Source organism: Guillardia theta (genome assembly GCF_000315625.1).
Source record: "Guillardia theta CCMP2712 unplaced genomic scaffold GUITHscaffold_47, whole genome shotgun sequence".
Classification (NCBI taxonomy): Eukaryota; class Cryptophyceae; order Pyrenomonadales; family Geminigeraceae; genus Guillardia; species Guillardia theta.
The window spans coordinates 308,900-332,082 of record NW_005434627.1 but is presented as its reverse complement, the minus strand read 5'-3'; the positions used below and the strand labels follow the sequence as shown (position 1 = coordinate 332,082).

The 23,183-nt window shown below is 53.1% G+C and overlaps 7 protein-coding genes across 7 annotated transcripts in view; 3 read left to right on the top strand and 4 right to left on the bottom strand.

The window, feature by feature from the left end:
- The window catches only part of GUITHDRAFT_163899 (hypothetical protein), a gene marked incomplete at its 5' end in the record, with an annotated part of 6,992 nt that extends 3,865 nt beyond the window's left edge, over positions 1-3,127 (top strand). Inside the window, 15 exons of the mRNA XM_005830230.1 lie at positions 100-243; positions 335-394; positions 489-566; positions 846-905; positions 1,016-1,077; positions 1,368-1,419; positions 1,551-1,620; positions 1,675-1,730; positions 1,780-1,845; positions 2,065-2,106; positions 2,217-2,255; positions 2,353-2,415; positions 2,587-2,654; positions 2,792-2,902; positions 2,976-3,127. Coding sequence (XP_005830287.1) covers positions 100-243; positions 335-394; positions 489-566; positions 846-905; positions 1,016-1,077; positions 1,368-1,419; positions 1,551-1,620; positions 1,675-1,730; positions 1,780-1,845; positions 2,065-2,106; positions 2,217-2,255; positions 2,353-2,415; positions 2,587-2,654; positions 2,792-2,902; positions 2,976-3,027 — 1,023 coding nt within the window. The 3' untranslated portion in view covers positions 3,028-3,127. The remainder of the gene's footprint in view (positions 1-99; positions 244-334; positions 395-488; positions 567-845; positions 906-1,015; positions 1,078-1,367; positions 1,420-1,550; positions 1,621-1,674; positions 1,731-1,779; positions 1,846-2,064; positions 2,107-2,216; positions 2,256-2,352; positions 2,416-2,586; positions 2,655-2,791; positions 2,903-2,975) is intronic.
- An 8-nt stretch (positions 3,128-3,135) lies between these two features.
- On the bottom strand, positions 3,136-4,971 carry GUITHDRAFT_163898 (hypothetical protein; the record flags this gene model as incomplete). The annotated part of the gene is made up of 5 exons (XM_005830229.1): positions 4,391-4,971; positions 4,195-4,338; positions 4,058-4,138; positions 3,459-4,010; positions 3,136-3,237 (listed from the first exon to the last, which is right to left on the bottom strand). The coding sequence occupies exons 1-5, from the start codon at positions 4,601-4,603 to the stop codon at positions 3,136-3,138; spliced, it is 1,092 nt and encodes a 363-aa protein (XP_005830286.1). The 5' UTR covers positions 4,604-4,971.
- Positions 4,972-7,260: 2,289 nt separating this feature from the next.
- On the bottom strand, positions 7,261-8,284 carry GUITHDRAFT_163897 (hypothetical protein; the record flags this gene model as incomplete). The annotated part of the gene is made up of 7 exons (XM_005830228.1): positions 8,216-8,284; positions 7,894-8,165; positions 7,789-7,841; positions 7,597-7,747; positions 7,467-7,550; positions 7,358-7,408; positions 7,261-7,299 (listed from the first exon to the last, which is right to left on the bottom strand). The coding sequence occupies exons 1-7, from the start codon at positions 8,244-8,246 to the stop codon at positions 7,261-7,263; spliced, it is 681 nt and encodes a 226-aa protein (XP_005830285.1). The 5' UTR covers positions 8,247-8,284.
- Positions 8,285-8,747: 463 nt separating this feature from the next.
- GUITHDRAFT_140616 (hypothetical protein) lies at positions 8,748-10,340 on the top strand (the record flags this gene model as incomplete). The annotated part of the gene is made up of 9 exons (XM_005830227.1): positions 8,748-8,766; positions 8,845-8,888; positions 8,957-9,089; positions 9,167-9,204; positions 9,263-9,405; positions 9,457-9,529; positions 9,660-9,721; positions 10,054-10,136; positions 10,282-10,340. 9 exons carry the CDS (start codon positions 8,748-8,750, stop codon positions 10,338-10,340), a joined length of 654 nt encoding a protein of 217 aa, XP_005830284.1.
- A 1,174-nt stretch (positions 10,341-11,514) lies between these two features.
- On the bottom strand, positions 11,515-12,975 carry GUITHDRAFT_44070 (hypothetical protein; the record flags this gene model as incomplete). The annotated part of the gene is made up of 3 exons (XM_005830226.1): positions 11,515-11,892; positions 12,220-12,426; positions 12,658-12,975. Coding segments are annotated over 3 exons (903 nt in total), but the record flags the coding sequence as incomplete, so codon positions are not given.
- A 1,619-nt stretch (positions 12,976-14,594) lies between these two features.
- GUITHDRAFT_110719 (hypothetical protein) lies at positions 14,595-17,706 on the bottom strand (the record flags this gene model as incomplete). Its single annotated transcript, XM_005830225.1, has 13 exons — positions 14,595-15,500; positions 15,554-15,766; positions 15,816-15,929; positions 15,974-16,072; positions 16,120-16,161; positions 16,210-16,302; positions 16,345-16,472; positions 16,524-16,570; positions 16,623-16,728; positions 16,782-16,848; positions 16,895-17,277; positions 17,392-17,516; positions 17,570-17,706. 13 exons carry the CDS (start codon positions 17,704-17,706, stop codon positions 14,595-14,597), a joined length of 2,460 nt encoding a protein of 819 aa, XP_005830282.1.
- Positions 17,707-18,642: 936 nt separating this feature from the next.
- Positions 18,643-23,183, top strand: part of GUITHDRAFT_110718 (hypothetical protein) — a gene marked incomplete at both ends in the record, with an annotated part of 6,296 nt that continues 1,755 nt past the window's right edge. The window contains 35 exons of the mRNA XM_005830224.1: positions 18,643-18,780; positions 18,831-18,876; positions 18,932-18,957; positions 19,016-19,041; positions 19,090-19,132; positions 19,264-19,332; positions 19,394-19,457; positions 19,515-19,585; positions 19,728-19,754; positions 19,800-19,826; positions 19,877-19,909; positions 19,963-20,019; positions 20,076-20,111; positions 20,154-20,198; positions 20,248-20,265; positions 20,323-20,379; positions 20,521-20,592; positions 20,644-20,696; positions 20,748-20,817; positions 20,860-20,943; positions 20,996-21,048; positions 21,117-21,166; positions 21,210-21,287; positions 21,451-21,516; positions 21,706-21,776; positions 21,871-21,927; positions 21,987-22,029; positions 22,079-22,121; positions 22,172-22,219; positions 22,283-22,331; positions 22,384-22,444; positions 22,495-22,544; positions 22,653-22,738; positions 22,783-22,875; positions 22,938-23,006. Of these exons, the coding sequence (XP_005830281.1) occupies positions 18,643-18,780; positions 18,831-18,876; positions 18,932-18,957; positions 19,016-19,041; positions 19,090-19,132; positions 19,264-19,332; positions 19,394-19,457; positions 19,515-19,585; positions 19,728-19,754; positions 19,800-19,826; positions 19,877-19,909; positions 19,963-20,019; positions 20,076-20,111; positions 20,154-20,198; positions 20,248-20,265; positions 20,323-20,379; positions 20,521-20,592; positions 20,644-20,696; positions 20,748-20,817; positions 20,860-20,943; positions 20,996-21,048; positions 21,117-21,166; positions 21,210-21,287; positions 21,451-21,516; positions 21,706-21,776; positions 21,871-21,927; positions 21,987-22,029; positions 22,079-22,121; positions 22,172-22,219; positions 22,283-22,331; positions 22,384-22,444; positions 22,495-22,544; positions 22,653-22,738; positions 22,783-22,875; positions 22,938-23,006 (1,979 nt within the window). The remainder of the gene's footprint in view (positions 18,781-18,830; positions 18,877-18,931; positions 18,958-19,015; positions 19,042-19,089; positions 19,133-19,263; positions 19,333-19,393; positions 19,458-19,514; positions 19,586-19,727; positions 19,755-19,799; positions 19,827-19,876; positions 19,910-19,962; positions 20,020-20,075; positions 20,112-20,153; positions 20,199-20,247; positions 20,266-20,322; positions 20,380-20,520; positions 20,593-20,643; positions 20,697-20,747; positions 20,818-20,859; positions 20,944-20,995; positions 21,049-21,116; positions 21,167-21,209; positions 21,288-21,450; positions 21,517-21,705; positions 21,777-21,870; positions 21,928-21,986; positions 22,030-22,078; positions 22,122-22,171; positions 22,220-22,282; positions 22,332-22,383; positions 22,445-22,494; positions 22,545-22,652; positions 22,739-22,782; positions 22,876-22,937; positions 23,007-23,183) is intronic.

Here is a 23,183-nt window from a genome sequence, read left to right as displayed (position 1 = left end):
CGAACGAGAGTGAGAGGAGAGGAGGGGAGGGGAGGGGAGGGGAGGGGAGGGGAGGGGAGGGGAGGGGAGGAGGAGGGGAGTGTTGAGATCTGTTGGCAGAGCGTCATTGCTTCCAAGGACTTTGAGATCGAGGCGCTCAAGTCAGCGGGAGGAGGAGAGCATGAAGGCACCGGAGGAGTCTCGGCGCAGAAATTCGTGGACGTGAAGGAGGAGCTGGACAGAGAGCGCATCCTGAGGAAAGAGGTGAGCGGGAGCAGGAGCGGGAGCAGGAGCGGGAGCAGGAGCGGGAGCAGGAGCGGGAGCAGGAGTTAGCAGAGTTGACAACGATCTACAGGCGGAGAACCGCGTGAAGTTGTTGGAGGAACGGCTGCAGGAGCGAGAGACAGAGTTCCAGGTGAAGGGGTGGGGCAGAGGAAACTGTGGGGAAGGAGGGAGAAGGGGTGGGTGTGGGAGAGGAGGGAGGAGGTGAGGTCTGACTGGGAGAGCAGGATGAGCTCGATGAATTGCGCAACGAGGTCGATAAGAAAGATTTCATAATTGCGCAGAAGGACCAGGAGCTCGACAAGGTTCCCCACCCCCCATCTCCTCCCCCTCCCCAACCCCCTCTCCTTCCCCTCCTTCCCCTCTCTCCTTCCCTTCCCCCTAGCCCATCCCCTCTCCTCTCCTCTCCTCGCCTCGCCTCTCCTCGCCTCGCCTCGCCTCGCCTCGCCTCTCCTCTCCTCTCCTCCCCTCTCCTCTTTTCCTCTGGTATCCTATCCTATTTCACCATACCGTCTCCTTCCCTTTTCCCGAGCTCTCTCTCCCTCACCCCCTCCTCTCCCTCCTCTCACCTTCTTGTGTTGCAGGCAACTCTGAGCTTGAAGGATATCGCAGAAAGATCTTGTGCCGTTCCAGGCCTCAACGAGGTCACAAGCTCGTCCCCCCTCCCCCTCCCCCTCCCCCCCTCCTTTCCCTCTCTCCTACTCCCTCCCTTCCATCCCCTCCCTTTCCTCTCCATCCCCAACTCTGCTCGCAGGGCTCTATCTGGGTCTTCAAGGAGCAGCTCCGGAGGGGGGCAAGAGCTGGCGGCCAAGGGGGGTGAAGCCATTGGGGAGGAGGAGGAGGAGGAGGAGGATAAGGAGGAGGAGGAGGAGGAGGAGGAGGGAGTTTCTGAGAGCAAGAGGTACAGGTAAAGGGAACGGAATCAGACCCGGAAGACTCTGTCAAGAGGTTTGAATCTCATGGATTATGATGATGATGATGACGATGATGATGGAGATGATGATGATGATGATGATGATGATGATGGAGATGATGATGATGATGATGATGATGATGATGATGGAGCCGGTGGTGGTAAAGATGTTGAGCCTGACGATTGTGATCAGCTTGCAAGATTGTATCTCCTCATTCTCGGAGAAATTCTCGGAGAAACTGCAGGTAATCCTCGCTGGACGGGGTTGAGGAGGAGGAGGAGGAAGAGGAGAACGAGAGGAGCAGGAGATGGGAGAGGAGAACGAGAGGAGGAGGAGGAGGAAGAGGAGGAGAACGAGAGTGAATCGTAGTGGCAGGTGCAGCCTGACGGAGAGAGAGAGAGCGGGCTGATGAGCATGTCGGGCTCCTACGGTCATCGCTACAAAGGTGGACAAGTCGAGTAGACATAAGACGGGGAGGAGAAGTGACGGGGATCAACAGAGTTGGAGGAGGAGCTGCGATCAGCGAGAGAGGAGATGACCAACACTGAGGGCAAGGTAAGGTGTTGAGATGCGGTCGCTGGTCGCTGACAGGGATGGTCCGAAGTATCGAAGCTTGCTGGAGGAGAAGATCGAGAATGTGGATGATTTCGTCAAGAACCGAATGATGGAGGTGAGAAGGAGGAAGGACAGGATTGGGGAGGAGGAGGAGGGAGCGAAGCAGGAGCGAGGGAGCGGGGATGCGGGTGAGGGGCGAGGAAAGAGCAGGAGGGAGGGAGGGAGTGAGGAGCAGGAGCGAGCGACTGAGCATGGAAGTGAAGGAGCGGGCGGGGTGGGGGAGGGGGGGAGGGGGTGCGGCAGCCTTGAGGAGGCCCAAATGACGGTGGTCAAGGCGGAAGAGCTGAACGCCAAGTTGAAGAAGAAAGCAAAGGAGGTGAAGTTCTTCCAACATGAAAGTCCTACCTCAGCCTCTCCTCCTGCCCCCTCCCCCCCCCACAAACCCTCTTCGGTCCTCTCCGCTGACTGCTGCTCATTTTGAAACAGGACGCGAAACTTTTGGAAGCCAGAGAGCTTGAAATCCAGGTGAAGCGAAGGGGCGAGAGCGTGAGAGGACACGGCGAGGAGTAGGGGAGAGAAGAAGTGGGGGGAGCAGGAGTTGTTTCCAACTTGTCTTCTCCAGATCTTTGAGAAGAGACTCGTCAAGAACACTCAAAGAATCAAAATCTTGGAGCTTCTCCTACAGGTATTTCCTCCTCTTCTCCTCCCTCCTTCTCTCCCTTGCCCTCCCCTCCCCTGCTCTCCTGGTTTACTTCTTCGCCTTCGCTCTCCTTACCACTTCCTGTGCTGCTCTGCTGCTTCGTCTCCTTGCCTTCAAACGTTGATCTCGTCGTCTGCGTCTCATGCGGGTCTGTAGGATACGAAAGCCAAGTACGAGCAGATGCGGCTGCAGGAAGGAGCTTTTTCCCACGATCAAGAGCGAAGGTTGCTCCTCCTCTGCTGGCCATCCCTCCTCCCTCCTCCTCCTCCTCGAGTGTCCTCCCTTCCTCTCCCTCTGTCCTCCCAGGCTTTCCCCTCCCTCCACCTCCTCTCTTCCCTCGAGGTCGTCACAGCTGCTTCAGGGGAGCTCGCATGGTCAAGGGAGCGCATCGACCCATCCAGGGCGGCAAGAGGGAGTCGCTTCAGAAGCTGAACCAACTGCAAGAGGGAGTGGTGCAGGACACCAAAGACAGGTGAGGAGGGGAGAGAAGCGGGAGGGAGGGGAGGGGAGGGGAGGGGAGGAAACACTTTCTCACGTCATGACAGCCCGGTCGAAGCTGTTCGGGCATTTATCAAGAGGATTGCAGGAAAAGAATGAGGAGGAGGATGAAGAGGAGGAGGAGGAGGAGGAGGAGACAAAGAATGGAGATAACGGGCGGAGATTCATTAATGGCAAAAAATACAAGAGAGGAGGGAGCAATGAGGACTATGCGCTGGTCATAGGCATTGGCGTCTCGCCAGCCATCAAGCCTCTGACAAACTCATACATGATGAAGAAGATGGCGTTTGAAAGCCCAAGATAGCCAACCTGTCAATGTACCATCAGTACAAGAGCTTGAAGAGAGTTGTGCGAACACAACAATGTCCATATCATCATTCTCTCCATATTATCATCTCTCCCTATCTTCTTCTTCATCATCATACCATCTCCATACACACTCTCATCTACATCGTCATCATCTCCACCTCAATCATCATCATCATCATCATCATCATCATCGGGCTCACTGTGCATGCACATCATCTCACCCGCTGTGGGGCTCCTGAGAAGAGTCCGCGTACTCCTCCTTCCTGAAGAATGTTCCTGACGACTTGCATGACACTCTGCCCTGATGAGGCCCCGACCATCATCCTGCTCTTCACCACATCCAAGGGAGTCGTGACGCCTGCTGCGAGCATGCCGACCGACGCTCCAACCAGCATGGCTTCATGGGGAGCAATTACTTTTCCCTTGGGCGCGCAGTACTTTGCGCTGTATGCTTCTCTAGCTACTTCGTACAAGGGCAGCTGGAGTGCTCGGAAGGGGAGATCGCGAGCGAGCATGCCGCTGAAACCAGTATAGAAGCCTTTGATGCCTGACTTGCCGTAGATTGAGCGGATGACGGAGAGAGTGTCCTTAGCCTGACCAGACTGCATTCGCTGCTTCACGATCTCCGAAGGTGTCAACCAGATCGCTCCCGCTGAGTCTCCCACCACCGCGCTGGCGATGAAAACAGGAAGCTTGGGAGCGTCGGGGTATCTGGCAAACACCTTGGCCTTCATGGTTTCATACGTCCCAAACACGAGCATGCCGTAGGGAATCTGAGGTACACTGTCAGCTGCGTTGACAACCCCGTGCTGCTGTCTACCTGTCCGAGGATTGCAGCTCTGAATCCTGAGAAATGCTCTACCCCAATGTTGTCGAGCCTCCAAGAAATCTTCTGGCCGACCTGCACACACCTATGGCGTCACCACAGGATGATCAAGGACAGCGTCACGGCGTCACCTGAAGTTTCGTTTTGATCGAATCCACAGGAAATAGGGTGCTGACAGCTACCCCACGAGCGATTCCTCCAGCGAGAAGGTGCTGCTTCCAACCAAGAGCTGCGATCGTCGTCGTCTTTGCTACTCCCATAGAAGCTGCACCAACCTGAGAAGAGATCAGTCGAGAGAGATTCCCAGGTGACGCAGGTCAAAAGCACCTTGGCTGCAGTCGCGGGGTTCAAAGCTACAGTTGCAGCTGTTGCAGTAGTCGCAACAACGCCATCCTTGACGGCTGCTTGCATAAGCTCGAGCTCTCTGTCATGCACAATCTGCTGAGCTCGGCGCAAGGCTTCTTTCTGAGCCTCAAGCTGCTCCTGAGCTTCTTCCAGCCTTCTCTGGGCCTTTGGGAATTGGAATTCGATCGAAGACATGCTCCTTTCGTTCAGTAGCAATGTACTTGTATCAGATGGGTTCAGGTAAGATGTTTTTCAAAGTAATCAGATGATGAGAAGCTGTACGAAGTAGGATGATTGTGAGGAGATCAATCAGTTCGATCGGACAAACAGAGTTCCACGGAATCGGAAGTAAGGGACCCAGCCAAGGGATGGATTGAACTACGAAGAAATTTGAGCGATGGAACGAAGCTCGAAGGCGGAGGGAAGGAGATTCGGCAGGATAGAAATGAGCAGATGGATACGAGGAGAGGGAGATGATAGTGGCGAGGAACGAGGTATACGGCTGCAGAGGAACGGAGCAGGAGCAGGAGAGCGTACGATGTCACCTCTAGGCGTCTTCCTGCTTATATTCCGCCCCCCGACCTACCGACACCCCCACCCCTTTCCTGATGACCCACCCTATTGATGTTCTGTCGAATTGAAATTTTACCCCTACATTCCTAGCAAATATTGACTTACTACCCCTGGATTTCAACTGAGTACCCCACATTGAAACAAGATTTCATTGATACTATGTACGGGTGGGGAAGGAACTTCAAAAATATCACCCACCCCCTTTGCATCGACCTACCCGTACCTTCTGGGATACCCTCATCATGGATCACCCTACCCCTTCAAAATCGCAGTCACAGACCATGGAGTGCAAACTCAGATTTGCAAAGATGACGTCTGGGTGGGTGGAAGACTTGAGCTTAAAGGGGGTGGGGGTATGTGGCATCATGACTTGATGATAGGGGAGGAGGAGAACACCCATTTGTACTAATACATCACTTGAGAATTGATAGAGATAGAGGGCAAGGAGGTTGGAATTGATCCTGCTCAGGATGAGATGAGAAGGGGGTTATGGGGTTATCTCTACAAAGGTGGGGTGGTGGCTGGGAGAGATGAAAGTCGATGCCTCTATTGGACGAGGGTGGTACATACCCACACGGCGGGGTACCCCAAAATAACCCGGTCATATATCAGCAAAATGAAGGAAAAGACATGGGTGGGGTTGGTGTGGGTTCACAGCGAAGGGGTGGGGTTAGCCATCGGTAGTGGAACTAGGCGGTTGAAAATGTGAATGGGGGTGACGACTCTCGAGTTGGGTGGTAGAGTGCAAGGGGTTCTTCCTTGACTAGGATGAGGTGGGTGATTTGAGTACAAAGTAGGGGTGGTCTTGATATTTGGGTGTCATGGGAGGGGTTGCTGATTGGTGGGGGTGATAGACGTGATGGGATTGGAGGTCATCGCCACATGGGGAGCACTCATAGGTACCGGTACTTTCCTCTGTCATATGTGGGGTGTGTCATTCTGGAGGGTCTAGAGGGGCCCGAGCGAAAAGAAATGTTTTCGATTCAATACGACTCTTCGATGAGGCGATCCATGACCTTAAAATTTGGAGTCGTGACCTCATATCATCCCTCAAAATTTAAAACTGGCAGGTCACAGCTCTAAACCGTCGCTGCCACCTGCTGCCGGGGCCCGGGACGTGTGACTGCTCAGTGCCGTCAGTGACTCGGGCAATCTCTGGTCCGCCACACCTGCGGTCGCTGCTGAGCCAGTGGGTAATGGCGGCGGAGGGAAGCGAAGAAGGCGAGAAGGAACAGGGTGGAGCTGCCTTAGTGCATTGGGGATCGCCGAGTGGGCTATGGGACAGCAGTGAAGTTGCAAGGTTGGTAGAAGCAGAAGAGAAACTTCTTCACGCTGCTTCCAGGTTGGAGTTGAAAGCTTGGTCCCAGCTTATTCTATGGCAGGAACCTTGCTTCGATTTCTCAGCAAAGATCGCGTCTAGATCGAGGAGGGACTGAGGATCTGATAACTGAGGGAGCTGAGACATCAACATCTACGGGAGATCCATGGAGACAGAGCAAGCTGCTAGAGAGCGAGGGGAGTCTCGAGGATATGCGGTCTCGATTGAGTCTGCTGGAGAAACAAGAGGAATACGTGAAGCTTCAGGTGCAGCCAGATATGAGAATACTCGGGCAGCTCAAACAGTCAAGAGAAGAGGCTCTAAGACTCAGAACCGCCATCGAGCGAAAGACAGCTCACGTGGAACGCTTGAAAGGGTCCCAAGGCCTGCAACATTCATTGGTATGCGATCCATTGATTAACCTTTCACACAAATGTGTCCGTTATGCTACGATTGCAATGATGAATTTCAAGATGGCTACAAGTGCTTTGCTGAACTTGGAAATTGTCAGGCTGTAGAATATTTGTTGAAGGAGCGGATTGCCGAAAAGCGACTCGCGGAGGCAGCGGATGAGTTTCGACGGAAGCTTTGCTCTTGTCAGATTGACATAGCAAACAGAGTTGAATCACTCCGCCTTTGGAAAGGTATGTCAACCTCCCGAGCTCTTGTAGACTTTGACTCGCTACCTGGCGGTTCAGGGCAGTCGAGCTTGACTGAGGGCAATTTTTCTCGGGGGGATGTTGACGCAAACAAAACGACAAGACCTCAGGTTGCGCTAACGGCAGTCTGTGAGGTAGATTGATCAAGAATGATGCAGTCAGCTAGACGAGAGCTGGAAGAACTCGCCATGTTGAAAGAGAAGGAGAAGACACTGCAAGAACAGCTGCGCGTTGTCGAGGAGCGAATGAGAGAAGGATAAAAACACGACATGAATGAACAAGGGAGAGGTCCAACGAGTGTTTCATTCTACACGTAAGATCTCGAGCACTTCAGCAGCCACCTGTTCGACAAGCAGAAAGCTCAAACAATAGCAATGCAACAAGCATCAACTTCACAACCTTCCCCGCACACTCGATGGTGACGACTCGACCGCTTGTGCGACGATGAGCCTGACATTGCAACATTCTCATCGGATCCATCCCCTTCATCTCTCCATCTCTTCCTCACCTGACTGCACAGGTGGGGTTCCAGGTCCCTTCCCAGCTCCACGTGCCAGCAAGACATGAGGTGGACACAACGCTCAGAGACGTGCTGCTCAACTTCTCAGCTGGAGCATCGCACGCACGTCTGCTCTCACCTGCATCAGCAGCCTCCCGAAGGGCACCTTCTCTTCCCGCACCCCTTCACCCACAGCAGCAGGAAGCCGATCGAGGAACGCCAGGAGGATGGCATGGGCTACGGTTGTTCCGTCGGGGGAAACAAGAAAGATCTTGCGTGCGTAGACGTTTCTGAAGTACCTTCACGAGGTGATAGAACATAAATGCGTCACCTCTCAAGAAAAACGCTCTTCTCTACTCTCACTTCCAACCCTCCATGTTTCTCCTGCCAGTCTTTCGTCAGTAAGGGCCTTTCCGGGCAATCCAACAACAGACACCTGCAAGACTTTCGTCAAGTGCTCTTCATGCACCAGAGTCTTGTGATGTGCGACTGATATCTCGTCGGGATGAGCCCAGTGAAACTGAGAGTCCTGCACGTTGCAAGGGGTCAACACAGCGAGAATGTTTGTCTCAACGACAACTTGCGACTCCGGGAAGATGGACGTGAGTCTTTGAAGGAGCTCTGTTGCCTCGCTCTTGGATTGGAGAGACTTGAAGTCACTTGAAGATGCAGGAGGCTGCGGCCTCGGGTTGGCCATGCATGGATCGTCTGCGCACCCAACAGATCAGCCAAGTCGACTTTGGGTTACTAGCACTGACCCTCGTTAGTCTGATTTTCGCGATGACACATTGCGATCTTGGTTGACAGTTGTGGTTGTTGTTCAAACTGTACTTCATGTCAGTCAGACGATAATGATCAAGCTCGCATTTGTATGCTTCGCTTTCCTCTCACTAGCTGCTGTCGTATCTGGCAGGAACCAACTTTCATCTATACGCAGTTGCAAGCTCACTAGAGATGTTTCTCTTGCAAGTCACTTCAGCATCTCCTGCTGTCTTTCCGTGTGCTGTCAACTTCTGCCTGTCTTCCCCTCCCCTGCTGCTCTTTCCTCTGCCCTCCTCCCCCTCCTCCGCTTTCCCTTCCTCTCGCATGTCGCTACATGCATTTGAGGGGATTCACCAATTAAAGCCTACCCCTGTAAACATAACCCTCCACCCTAGTTTTGATAGAGGATGACAGGCCAAAGGACCCCTACTTGTGTACACCCCTACCCGTGTTGTTGTTGTCTCAAATGCCGTGATGCGGGAGCGGCCGGAATGGCGGCGATGCTCCGAGAGCTGGCGAACAAGCGCGATGGCTCTGGCCATGGCAGGTAGAAAGATGTGAGGAAGGAGGAGGAAGGATGGGGCTTGCCGGTGCTTGAGAGCAGCTTGCCCACCAGCCCTTGCAGTTTCGTCCCGTCACGGCTGCTTGAATGGGCTGAGAGTGAGGCAGGTCACCCCCGACTAGGCGCATCCTCCTCTCTTCATGAGCTCGAGGACCTCTTCCCGACGATCATGCAGGTGACAGCTGGTATCGTAGGGCATGTCTTGTCACACGGTGAGCAGAAGGTGATCGAGACGGACGTGTTGGTCCCGGAGGAGCACCATTACCTCGAAGACGCGCTTGAAGTCGCTTTCTGCGGGCAAACAATTCGTGTGCGAGGAGGAGATCACTTCACGCGATGTTGTTCTTGATGCGTATTGTCCCTCGTGTCCTGATGCCGCTGACAGCACGAAACAAGACGCAGTCGGTGGTCGTTCCAGAGGGGGTGAACATTGCGGTCGGGGAATAGTGAGGTGAAGTTAATGTACGTGACGTTCTTGTAGGGAGAGCAATCGGTCGTGTTTCACTTCGGATTGATACTGAGAGGAGGGAGGCAGAGACGAGCAGCTCAGGGACCCTTGGGGCACATCTCAAACGTTGCCATCAGGAGTTCTTGGGGGTCGGGGCTGTCCATCCTATCGGGCAGGTTTCAACATGCCGGACTAGAAGCGCCACGAGGGACTGAAGGACACGACAGGTGGAGGCTCGATGGTTGCGACGTCTCATGCACCATGGGAGGACATGCCAGCGCCCTGCAATGCGAAAATCAGGTTGTGCCATGCAGGCGGACAGTGAGGGTTGGGATGGGAGTGAGAGGGCAAGAGAGAAAGTGAATGTCTTGTGTCATGATGTCAAACTTAAGATGTGGAGAGTCGAGTCTTTCTCTCACCTGCCATCCAGGCGAACGTGATGGCGAAGAACTGCTCTTTCGGGGGGAAATGCAAGGAGCCGGTGGAGTCAAGGTGAGTGTGAGGTTGTTGCTTCAGAGAGTGAGATGGGGATGAAGATTCTCGTCATCTTGGCAAGACAGAGCTCAATTTGGTGTTCATGTCGGCGGGAATGCAGTTGCTGTGCTCGGTGAGAAAAAATCGTCATGATGCATTGATTTGTCTTTCCTATCTGCTCATGACCCCCCTCGTCCTCCTTATCGTTTCTTCTTCTCTCCTTTTCTCATCTAATCCGTCATGTGCTTCTCTGATATGCATTGCCGTCGTGATTGCTAACATCATCATATTTGCTAACACTGCTCGGATTTCAACCATCTAAACGTGATTGATCCTTGACGTTGCTGCAGAACAGTGTTCGTTGCAGCATTGTCAAATCTTTCTCTCTTTTGGGAACAAGGCAGGAGGAGCAGTCTACCTCGAGGAGTGTCAGGTAATAGCATCGTTAGCTCGATCGTTGTTGGTGACGGGCCGAAAGGTTTCTTACGGCGACTACTTACTTTCTACCTTGAGTGAAGGAAGAGGAAGAGGGGTGATATATAGAGCGAACCTTGACTTGATGTGATCATGTTACGCAGACATTTGTTTCGTGCTCGATCTCTTCTCTTCGGAATGGTCTATGGGAAAGCTCAGCTAGAACGGCCATCTTGGCATCAGGGATGAATACAGGTGTTGTAGTTGGACTACATGCCTGATGAGCGATGTTGTTTGAGGCGGGTCGTGATTGTTCGTGATGTACGAAGATGACGAGGTTACTGTTAACAAGTTTTGCTTGCAGTCAACAACAAGTTTGTGAATGAAGATTTCTTTGGCACCAACTGGTGACAAGAGGCGACGTCGGAAAGGGAGAGATGTAAATACGAAACAAAGACCATGTAAGTAGATAATGTGTAAATAAAGTTGTACGTTGAATACCAGTAGCGATTTCATTCAGCATTATTCTCACTCTACCCTGCAGTTTCATTCCAACAACAGAATAACAAGCAAACAAAAACAAGAACGAAGAGAAACAACCGACAGCAACGAGAAGTGTAGGCATGTCTGGTCTCATGCTCATGGCTCATGTATCCCTCCTTCTTTGCTCGCCTCTCTGGTCTGGTTGGAAGTAGACGACGGGCAGCTGGGAAACATCAATCCCATCGTATCTTTCGATCTCATTGACATTCCGCCACCTCTCTCCCAATCTTATCTGATGCAAGTAGAAGCATTTGTAGCTGATACGAAGCAGACAAGCTCAAAGGGCTGAGGAAGCACATGAAACAAGTATCTTTCCGTCCTATCAATGTCGAGAGAGATGCCCTTAAGAATGAGAACATGATTAGTTTAAACGTTGTAGGTGATGCCGAGAATGTGGTCTTCAAGTCTCAAAATGCCATAAGCAAACACACAGCACAGCAACATATCGTGAACATCACTGAGCAACCTGAAACGACTCGCGATTGAGAAGCGTCCGAAAGCTGCCCTGTACCATTGCTATGAGAAACAGAAGAGAGGCCACCGCCTACTCCTATCCCTCCTGCGCTGCCAGCTGATACCGTCCTACATGCCGATGCCCCCGCCTCTGACCACAGCCCCTCCCCGCACGCCGAGCAGTTCCCTTCCCCCGCCGTCTCCTTGTACGTCCCCGCCCTGCACCTCACGCAGTCTCCCTTCGTCTGGCTGTAGTACCCGACCCCACAGCTGCAGTTGGCCAGGAAGCCGTCCCCCGACAGCCCAGCACAGGCCGGCAGACTGGGACTCGTCTGCACCCCCGCCGGCCACCCCCGGTCACACTTCACTGGGTTGTCCGTAATGTTGAAAGCAAAGCTGGCAGGCAGGGCGGCGAAGGCAGTAGGAGGGATGCAGGCGATGCGGTTGTCAGCGAGGCTGAGTTGGCGGAGAGCTGGGAGGTCGACGAGGCTGTCAGCGGGGAAGCTCGTCAAGGCGTTGCCATCGAGGTCGACGTAGCTGAGCTGCGTCAAGCCGTCGAAGAGCCGGGCGGGGAGGGAGGCAAGTGCGTTGGCAGAGAGATCAGCATTGTAGAGGCTGGAGAGGTTTGCGAAGATATGATCTGGTAGAGTAGACAGCTTGTTGCTGCTGATAGACAGGTCGTACATCTGCGTCAGACCGTCGAAAGCTCCTCCCGGTATCTCCGTCAGATCATTCTGCGACAGGTCAAGCTGCCATAGCCCCGTCATCCCCTCAAACGCCTTCCCCGTCAGCGACTTGATCCCCCGCGATGACAAGGGCAGATACCAGACGCAGTCCGTGCTGCAGTTGCCTTGCCGCGTCAGCTCCCCGCCGCTGCTGACCGTGAAGGTACACCCGCCGCATTGCACGGAGTCCAAGGTCGAGACGTAGAGCTGCTGCAGGCTCGGGAGGCTGTTGAAGAGACCACTGGGTACTTGCGACATCTGCAGGTCGTAGAGCACAAGCGTCTGTAGGCGGGAAAGGGGATCGAAGACGCTTGGGGGTAAGTATGACAGATTGTTGCTCTGCAGCATCAAAACCTGAAGGTTGGTGAGGTTTTTAAAAACCCCTGCCTCGAGGTTCCCGAGTATGTTCGATTCCAGATCAAGGTAGGTCAGGCTTGCAAGCTGGTCGAAGATCCCTGACGGCAGAGTAGACAGCTTGTTGCTGCTGATAGACAGGTCGTACATCTGCGTCAGACCGTCGAAAGCTCCTCCCGGTATCTCCGTCAGATCATTCTGCGACAGGTCAAGCCGCCATAGCCCCGTCATCCCCTCAAACGCCTTCCCCGTCAGCGACTTGATCCCCCGCGATGACAAGGGCAGATACCAGACGCAGTCCGTGCTGCAGTTGCCTTGCCGCGTCAGCTCCCCGCCGCTGCTGACCGTGAAGGTACACCCGCCGCATTGCACGGAGTCCAAGGTCGAGACGTAGAGCTGCTGCAGGCTCGGGAGGCTGTTGAAGAGACCACTGGGTACTTGCGACATCTGCAGGTCGTAGAGCACAAGCGTCTGCAGGCGGGAGAGAGAGTCGAAGAGTCCTGCCGGGAGGCTTGCGATCTTGTTGTGCTGCAAGGAAAGAGACTGCAGGTGCACGAGGGGATCGAAGAGTCCGGCGGGAAGAGACTGCAGACTGTTGTAGGAGAGATCGAGAGACGTCAGGCTGGTGAGGTTGTTGAAGAGCCCGGCGGGCAGGGTCTGGAGCTGGTTGCCAGAGATACCGAGGTTGGTCAAGCTTGTAAGCCCGTCGAAGAGCCCTGCTGGTAGACTGCTGAGAGTGTTTCCGTACATGGACAGCATGCGCAGCTCAGTCAGGCCTTGGAAGACCCGGGGGTCTGAGATCTCAGCAATCTGCTTGAAGCTCAAGTACAACGACCAGCAACCTGACCCGCACGGAGCGAGTCTCGTCAAGGTGCCGTTGTTGAGAACGACATACGTGCAGTCTCCACATGTCACTTTGCTCTCAGCACTGGCTGAAACGACGAGCTGGGCGAGTATGACGAGCAAGGCAAGTGTTCTTGGCATCAGTGAAACCTTATGTAGTCGATCTGCATGGCTGCTGGTTGCCATGAGCTTCCTCCGTCTCGTCGCCTCTGCTAAGCCAGTCTCGTGCATCTCCATCGGCCACAGTAGTGCTGGGAATTCGACTCAAGATAGTGAGTTTGATCATTCCGCGCCCGCCTCAGTGCATGTCTTAAGTTTCAAATCAGGACAGCAAGAACTTGTCTATTCATATAATAATAACTTCAGTCTTTGTAAGGCTCCGAGTCGGAACTCACGGTGGTGGCCGCGGCGCCGGGTGATAGTGGGCCCACCGGGCCCGGCGGGGCTCGCGAAATCCACCTTTACTCAACGTGAAGTTGAGTTAAAAATCAGTACGAGGACAAAGTTAAGTTAAACTTCTTTCTCGCAAGATAGCTTCTCACTACTCAACTTTGAGTAAAGGCCTGTAGAGAGCACTCAACGATCGGATGACACTGTTGAAGCACCAGAAGTTGGCTTTCTGAGTCACCAAGATGCTATCAGGACACATCGGTGAAGTGATGATCAAAGGCCAGTTTGAGGCACCTCAAGACCAAGGAACAAACAACATGCTGTACCACTGTACCTTCATTGGGAGGTTGCGAACAGCGTCGGCGTGCGGGAACGTGAGACAGAAGAGGAGGGATGCGGATATTGTTTTCACCATACTCGGATGTATACCTCCGTCGCTCAATCCGAAACCAAGCAACTTCACCATCAGAATTGTTTGTCTCGGCGATACAGATATCATTCCATAGTTGAACGACACCAGGGACCCCCCAAGCGTTTATCTACTACGAGTGTACTTGAACAACCTGATGCTCCTCTGATCCAACAGAACCTTTCACTCACGAACCATGGTGCTTCAAGATGGAAATCTATCTTTGTTTGTATCGTTAGAGGGTATCAGAATAACGTACAAGACAAAAACAAGTCATCAGGTGCACCCGTGGAAGGTGTTACACGACAGCCAGCAAATAGAAAAGCGAGGAGAGGTGCCGACTAGTTGGTTAGGGCAAAGGAATGAGTCCTTGAGTACTCGGCCACGAGGATTTCGATTGTACTCATCAAGAGTTCTAGTAGGGGTGCCTGAGTTGTGCCAACGCATCTCCAACAAGCACGCTTGTGAAATTTGTTGAAGCATTCTTCACTTGACTGCAAAATAGAAACATTGTGAACACTCACAACAACACAACTCCAGCAGACCAATTCTGCCGAGACTTATGCTTCTTGCAGCTGACAAGCATGCAAGATTCATTGCACTCAGGCGGATATAACAAAAGACTTTATTAAACGCAACAACTCTATTCTCCCATCGCAACTGACAAGCGAACAATCTCTCCATTCAAGACACAAAAAGCGTCGGCAATGACCGACAAGCCGCATGTAGATAGCTACCTCTCTGGTATCGCTGCTAATCATCATCCCGATTTGTTATTCTTCTCTCTTTTGCCAGTGTTATCACTGTTCGTGTCTTCCTCGCTCGCCTCGCTCGCGCTCTTCTCCTGCGCCTCTTTCCCCCCTTCGCCCTCCTGACTGTTTCTCGTCCTCCTTACGCTTCCTCCAGTCATGTCGGCGTAAGCTGAGATGACGGGGTCCTCGTTGTGCGAGTACCTGGACCTATAGGAGCTGATCTTGACCATGAGCTCTTCCTTGTCTTCCTCGTAGCTGTGCAGAGCTCGAGGCATGGTCGCGAACTTCTCGCGGAGGTTGAGGAGGTTGACCGAGTCTCTCACCCCTTTCACCTCCTCCTGCAAGCTGCGCTCCCCGTGAGCGTGGTCCTTCTTCCCCGCGTGTGGGAGGATACACAGGTCGCTTGTCTGCACAAGGCTTGCGCGTTTCTGCGGGTTCATGGAGGCGTGGCCGGCTCTATCGTGGTGGAGGAGGTGAAGCACGAGCTTGCTGAGCGACTGATCCAGGCGCTTGTTCATGCTCACCAGCTCGTTGAGACGGTTGGAGATGCTCTTGTGCTGGGTCTGGACCCTCATCTCCAGCATGTCGAGGCGGGTCTGCATTGCTTGAGACAGCGACATTCGTCTCGCAGGAGGCGCTTGCCGGCTGCTCTCCTCCACCTCCTCTTGTTGCATCTCCTTCACTCTGCCGGGCTCGTGGAGCTCGAAGGCGACAGTCTTCCACTCGCGGAAGGAGATGTAGAGGGAGGAACGGAAGAGGCGAGTCAGGATCTGCTTGCGACCTTGCAGCCGTCGGTTCTTGAGCTTGTTGTCCATGGACTGCTGGAAGCGATCGAGAGTCGAGAGGTTCATCTTGATCCCCATCAGCAGCTCCTTTGTGTTCTCGTCCTCCATCGCGTCGATCGATGCGATCATCTGCGCCAATGTCAAGCGGCTACCCCAGAACAGGACGGTGCGAGCAAGCAGACCTTCCTCCTGACGTAGCCGTCGAGCTCTGCGAGCATCATCTGCTCGAAGGCCTGGGGCGTGAGCTCTCCGTCCTCGTCCAGGAGGGTTCTGTCCATGGTGAGCATGTCGAAATCCTCGTGTGTGAGGTGGATGGGGCGAGGGAGCTTCAGCTTCTTGAGCCCCAAGTTAATCTCGTCAAGCGACAGCGAGCCGTTCTCATCCAGGTCCAGTCGCTGACCCAGTCTCTCAGTCCTCAAGCCTGACAAGCTTGCGATGCCTCACCTGGTACAGAGCGTAGATCCTGTTTGACAGCTCGGGGATGGTAGCAAACTCCACCAGACTTGCGAGCAGAGGATCCAGCGGAAGTTCGGTGAGATTCTGCTGACCATGCTTGGCCTGCTCAGACGTCAGCAAGGAGATGCAAGAGAAGAATCGTTTACCAATTCCAACTTCTCGTTGATTTTCCTGTCATTCTTCTCTTGCTCTACCATGGTGATGAACTCATCAAGTAGCACCGCAACCACGATGTTCATCAGGACCTGTCGCGAGCTCAATTAAGTCACATGAGTTAGACCGATGGTCCCACCATCCCCACAAGCAGCATGTACGAGATAAAGAAAAACCCAACCTGCATCCTCGTCGTCAATACCTCTCCACCGACCCCGCTCAGCCTCACCCCAAAGTTGTAGAGGTCGGAATGAGTCTCATAGTTGAGGATGGATCTTGCGATGACAGATCCCCACGCGTCTCCAGTCGAGATCTGATACATCTACAGCGAGCTCAGCAACACGCTACACCCTCCTCTCCTCACCGTGAACATGGATCTCATGAAGCCCCCGAAGAACTCCGGCTGCACCTCATGGAAGAGGTTCGTCGCTATGATAGCGTAGATCGAAGTGACAAGCGACAAGATGCAGAGCGCGTTGATGACGGGGATGGCTGACGAGACTCGCACTCAGTCCCAGGCCTCATGCCTATCAACCTGCACACCTGATGCTACAAGCGCGTTTATCATGATCCTCAGCGATGTCAGTTTCCTATCGACCGGTCAGTCCCTTGGAAGATCTCGTGCAGGCGACAATGTCAGACCTGAAGAGTCGAATCATCTTGAAGACTCTGGCAAGTCGCAGGACGCTAACGCCGATCATCCCGTCTACGAACTGAGAGATGAGAGAGACGACAACGACAACTATGTCTGCCAACAGCAGTCGGTGAGGAGGTAGGTGGACCAGCACCTGCTTCTCGTACCTCCCAAGTTCCATCCGTCATAGAAGAATTGCAAGGAAAAATGACCGAAAACGTTGAAAATCAGGTCCTACGGTAACTATCAACTATCGATGCTCATGCTGGCTCTACCTTACGATGGTGAAGCTGATGTTGAAAACCCACTCCATGGCATAGAAGAAATGAGTAGAGGAAGAGCCTGGCTCCGGCATCACTTGAGCGTTCACCAGCGCATTGACATATGAAGCAACGATCAAAACTCCAACGATGGACTGGCATACCATCCCGTCATAGAAGTCTCTTGCTCTGTGCTGGCACTTTTTGATGAAGGTGTTGTCAATATGATCCATCTCTCTCTGCTTCCGCTTCCTGACACAAGTTTCTAGGATGCTGATGACTCGCTCGTACTCCGCCTGGTCTTCTATCGCCAAGACTGTTGATCGGCCTGAGTTGTGACCGTTCTCTGCTGTCAAGATGGCGAAGACATTTAGACTCTCTTCATCGTCTTCTACTACAGTATCTGACGACGCGATGCGAAAAAATCCTGTCCGAGCCTTGATACTTTTTGTTCTCAGGGATGTCGAGCAAGGGAGCAGTGTGGACTTAACGGTTTCGGGGTGCAAGCTATTCTTACGACTGATAGAGTCAACCTCCAGGAGAGGAATGTAGTCCAGCATGTCGCTTCCCGTCAGCTTCCCGAAACAAATGTTGTCCTCCGTCACCACCATCCGTCTTCCCTGCCAGGTAGCGCCCAGGTTGCTGCCACCAACACCTCTCACGGCGCACTTGCACATGACAAGAGAAGAGCGCACCTCATCGCCTTGCGCTGTAAGTTGATGTCGAGCACATGGTCTTGATCATCTGGAAGCGCGAGGAGCATGTCTTGGCGAACATCTTTCTGTCTGTTCTTGCCTTTCCCGTGCTTTACTCCGATGAAAACAGACGCCATACCTATGCAATGACAACAATCAATAGTTGACATCAGTTGTACCACTCAAAACAGGAGACTGAGTGTAAGAAACCCGACTGTGAGGAGCTGCTAGTGACAGGTATCAAATCTGATGGTTCAAAACTTGTCAATCAGTTTGATTTCTCTGCTAACATCTTTTCTTCTCCTCTCCCGTCACTGCCATCGTTTCTTCTCCTCTTCCTTCACAAGCAGGCAGCCACGGCGAGGGGGTACAGGGATGTGGGGTAGTTGCGACTATCTGAGCAGCCGTAGCGGATGTAGGGGTAGGGGTGCAACGATCTGACGCTAGGATGTGTAAGAGGGGCCCGGGGGTACATATCCTTACATTGCATGGTGGGGGTGAAGGAAGCAGGGGTGGGGGGTGGTTGGGAGGGTTCACTAAGACTGAGTTAAGTCACCATGAAGATTTTCAACCCTCGCACCGCCCATGGCTCGCGAGTCGAGTCCTGGTACTGAACTTTAACTTAACTTTGAGTAAAGTCAGTACACTACGACACATCATGTGACACGGTGGGCGACCTCTGGCTCCCGGGCCTCTCCACCCAAACCTGGACTGGGCTGGTTCCGTAGTACTGATTTTTAAGTTAACCGTTTGAGTAAAGGATTTTGTTCTGGACCGTGACTTCACGATAACTCATCCCTACTGGCAACAGCAGCGGCAGCCCCGTCGGCCTCCCTGCGCTCTCCGGCCCCGCCCAACAGAAGATTTCGGACTCAGTCACGCCGTTCCGGGATTATCGCGCAAGATCTTGCCACCGGTCCCGGTGAACGGGCCCGGCCGGAAGCCAGTGGGCCGACGGTGACCACCGTGACGGTGTGACTTGCACTAGCAAAGTAACGGCTGCAACCGGCATCAAGCAGGATCCCGACGACAGGAGGGAGAGGGGAGGAGAGCGAGAGGGGAGGAAGCGAGTGATGTTTCAGCGCTCCAAGATGCGAGATGAGCACTGGAGGGCTGGTCCAGGAGCGAGAACTGCTGGAGCCATGAGATACATGGCCGCATGGATGAGACCATGGCTCCTCCTGCTGCTCTTGAGTTGGGTTGGTGCAGAGGTGCCTCGTCCTCAGCCTTCAACGCGATATGATGACGTTTGCCATGTCAGCCTCCTGACTGCCCCGTGCCTTCTACCTCGAGCAGCGTCGAAACCGGTGCTTGCCATTAACGGTGCAACATTCTGCCTCTTATCCTGAAACGCCCTGGCAGGAAACAAGGGGATTGAGCTTATGAAGGTCCATGCGCTCTGCCTTCACTGAGAAGAGGATGGGGTGTCGTTGATTTGCTTACCAGGCGGGGAACAAGGAGCAGGCAGCTACGTGACAGCATTCCTGGTCTGCCATCTCCTTCTCACGGTCCGTTGGCAGATGCTTCTGGAGAGCAGCAGATTCAGCAGAGAGGAGCGAGGAGGTATGCCTGAGCAGCTCGTGATCTTCGTATCAATGTCTGATGAGCATGCAAGGTCATCGGGTGGTTGAAAAATGCAGCTCAGGAACTTCAACGTACCAGGAGCGCTGTTCAAGATTGACGGACATGTCCAGGCTAGCGAAGAGAACGGCAACATGCAAGATGCGGTGGAGGCATGGCAGCAGATGTTTGATGTGCAGCAGGTCAGCAGGCGTGCTGTCATGGATCTGAGATGGATCAAGGATGTGACTGGGGTGTTTGTAGTCGATCGACATCGTTCCTGACCTCCATCAACTCGCCAGGATCCCACCGATGCTCATGAAACTTGGTGTGAACGCGCGAGGGCGCGGCATGTAGCTCATTTTTCTCACGTTCTCGCTGCAAGGTTTGCATCAGCAAGCTGTTGATGCTTGGCAGACGGCCATACAGCTGCACCCGAACGCTGCTGAAGCGAAAGTGAGTGAAGGAGGAGGAGGAGAAGGAGGAGGAGAATGGGGAGTATGAGTAGGAGTGGGAGGAGGAGGGGGAAGGGGAGGGGGAGGCGGTGGGGGGAGGAGGGAAGAGGAGCCGGGGTGACTGGAAGTTGGACTATCTACAGGCCAACTTTGGAGCGACATTGCATCAGGTCATTGGATGATGCTTCAAGGACCTTGCTGTGATGGTTGTGCAGTTGGGGATGTATGATGAGGCCATCAAGGTGCAAGCATGCTGCTTGAGAGTTTGTCATTTTCTGACATGATAGGAAAGTTTTACGAGATGTCCTTGCAAGCAAATCCCAACGTGAGGAGATGGAATCCCGTCAGAGTACTCAGGACTGTCTGACGAGCTTGTAGTTGCATGCTGTGTATGAGAACTTGGCATCTTTGTACCGCGAGAAGGGGGAGCAGGATGTCAGGCGCATTGAACTATGATCAATTGTTGGTTCTCACAATTTTTCAACTTTCAGAAAGCTCAACAAGTTCGAAACCGTCTCGAGAAAGTTGTGAGTTGTGTGAACCAACACAGGTGAGTTGTTTATGAGCAGGTGAAGGCCAACAAGTCATCAGGAAAGACGTACATGCAACTACAAGTGATGATGAGATGATGTTTCATTCCTGTAGTTGAGATGCACTTTGCAGGAGATGGGTTTGGACCATGTAAGATGTTTTATCGCACCTTCTCTGCATGCAATACAAGATGACGTGACGAATTAGCTCAACGCGGGGAAGTATGTGGAGGCAGAGAAGTTCTTTCTGGAGGCTCTGGGAAAGGTAAGAAAGGAAGATGGAGATAGGGGAAGTTTTCCATCTTTGAAAGATCTGTTTTCCATCTTTGAAAGATCTGTCGATCATTCAGCTGAAATCTTCAGAGGAGGTGCAAGGGAGGAAGAACGCTCTGATCACTGTGAGTAGGAGGGGGGCGACAACTACGCCATCCACTTCAACCTCGGGCTTGTCTACTTCTTCCTGCGGCAGTGGGATAAGGTTGCAAGACAATCTGAGCTCGCGACTCCCGTCCTTACATGTCCCGCTCAGTCTCTTGCTTCTTACGCAAAATCCCTCGAGCACAATCCGAACTTCTCTCATTCGTGAGTTTGTCGAGGTCCTGTGGCCAGGAGGACCTCTGAGTGTGCGTGCAGGTATCATGGGATCGGGAATGTTTACGAGACAAACAGAATCTACGACAAAGCTCTCGAGAATTTCTTCAAAGTGAGATGAAAGCATCTGACAAGACCTGACCCTTGATTGCAGACGGTGCAACTTGACCCCCTTGCGGCTGATACGTACTTCAACATCGGGACTGTTTACCAGCAGATGAAGCAACACGAAAATGCTGTGTGGAGTGAACTCCCGTGTTTGGAGCGGCCTCACTGAAACCTTCACAAAGGTCATCTACCTCAGGAAATCAGCCGAAATCTCCGAATCTTCCGGCGCTTACATGTACATTGCACACCTTGACTTCACATGTTACAACTTCTTCTGACTCTCCTCCCTCCTTCCCCCGACAGCAACTTGGGGGTCTCGCTGAAAGCGCTGGGGCTGGTGAACGAGGCGATCGGTTCTTGTCGTGACTTGCCAGGACTTTGAGTGACAGTCTGCAGAGTCTTACTACAAGGCTGTCGCCAAGCATCCGCTTCCTCAGGCCTTTGGGAATTTAGCGTCGGCCTTGCATGAGATAGGTAGACCATGGATGTGCAGGAGATGTGAAGTTGTACAAGCACATTTGTGGACGTATGAATTTGGATATGATGATAACGATCACCATTTGTGTCTAGCAAGTTCAGCTGTTCAATTGTGCCGATTTGTGTTTCTTGAGATGGTTTCTGAGTTTTGCTTCTGTAGGCCGAGACAAAGAAGCGATAGAAGTTGCCCGCAGAGGAGTCCAGCTTGACGGGAACTATGCGCATGGTAAGGATGATTGATCGATTCAGATGTGTGATTGTGCGATTTTGTTATTTGCTGCTCGTTCGTGAAGACATGGATATTTGTGCAGATGGTGGAAACAACGACATTGTTTGACCTTCTGATGTTGATTACATTTGCTCTTGTCTCAGTTTCTTTCTTTACTTCCTCCCGAGCCTCTTAATCTCATTTTAGGTTACAACATCCTTGGAACTCTTTTACGCCCGTCAAAAGGAACAGGAGGGACAACTTCAGAGGCCAAGAAGGTCGGTAGTTCTTGTCCTGCCTTGCCTTGGTTTCTTTTCTTCCCTTCCCTCCTCTCGTCTCTTGAACATCTCACCACATGACATCCTTGGCAAGGCTTACGAGACTGCCCTTATCCTTGCACCCACGTTTGTCGACGCGACTTTGAATCTTGTAACAACAATCTTTCGGTCTCTCTGCATGTTTACCCCGCATGCTCTTCGTCCAAACAGGCTGGTCTGTTGGTGGAGGAAGACGAGTTCGACAATGCTCTACGTTCGTGAACATCTGCCCCGTCCCTTGTCAACCTGACTCTTGTACGAAGGTGTTGTCCGAGCGGCTCGGCGTCTGGATGACGAGGACCCGAGGTGTTCGCAGGGTGACAGGAGGTGGTTGCCCTGTTGAGACCCTCCATCAGGCTCTTCATGGAGTATTTCAACCTCAAACGACGAGTAGCGGATTGGAGGTGAGTAGCAGGAGCAGCAGGACGCGAAGGCCTCTGCAATCTGTGACGTGGGTTTGACTGCAGTCATTGGGACCTGAACTTGAGAGAGCTGTCGAAGATGTTGAGGAGGCAGGTTCCTCTCGCTCCCATCACTTGCGTCAGCTCCTCTCTCACCTTGTCGTCAGATGGCAACCAGCCCGAAGCTCAGCCTGCAACCTTTTCAAGCTGAAACTTATCCCATCAGCGGTGAGAGGTCGAGGAGTCCGCAGACTTTCACTGATGCTTGCACGGACTAGTCGAGCTCTGCCGAGATATTGCCGCGCATTTCTCCAAGCAGGCAGCCAGGGTCTTGACATGAACATGAGGGGACGCGGCTGGTGCTGACTTGCTCTTGTTCTTGCTCACAACAGCGATCTGTCCACATGCTTGAGACGTTGTTGGGTGAGTGAAGCAGGTTGGAGAGGAGGTCGAAGATCACAAGGAGACAGGGGAAGGAGGAAAATTCGACATCAGCGAGCAGAGGGAGTGGAATCCCTCAAGGTTGTTGTTTGTTCTTTCCTACCCTGAGTGACATGAAGGCGAAGGCGGGTCAAGGTTGGATACGTCTCGTCCGATTTCAAGCAGCATCCTCTCTCCTACCTGATTCAGAATCTCTTCCTATTTCACGACAAGTCGAGGTGAACTAGTTCCCTCCAGTGGCCCTGCCCTCCCCCTCCCTGTTGAGATCAGCTTCCTCCAGGTTTGAGATCTACTGTTACGCGACCTCTCCCAACGATGGCTCGATGTACCGCAAAAAGATATCGGAGGAGTGCGAACACTTTGTTGAGGTCAGTCCCCTGCTACCTCATCGTCCCGTCAGCACGCGAGCGCTTTTCTGACTCTCCCCGCTCCTCCCTCCCTCCCTTCCCTCCCTTGTATCCCGCACTGACTGACTGCCTGACAACCTTCACCTTCCCCCCCCCCTCCTTCCTTCCTCCTCTCTCTC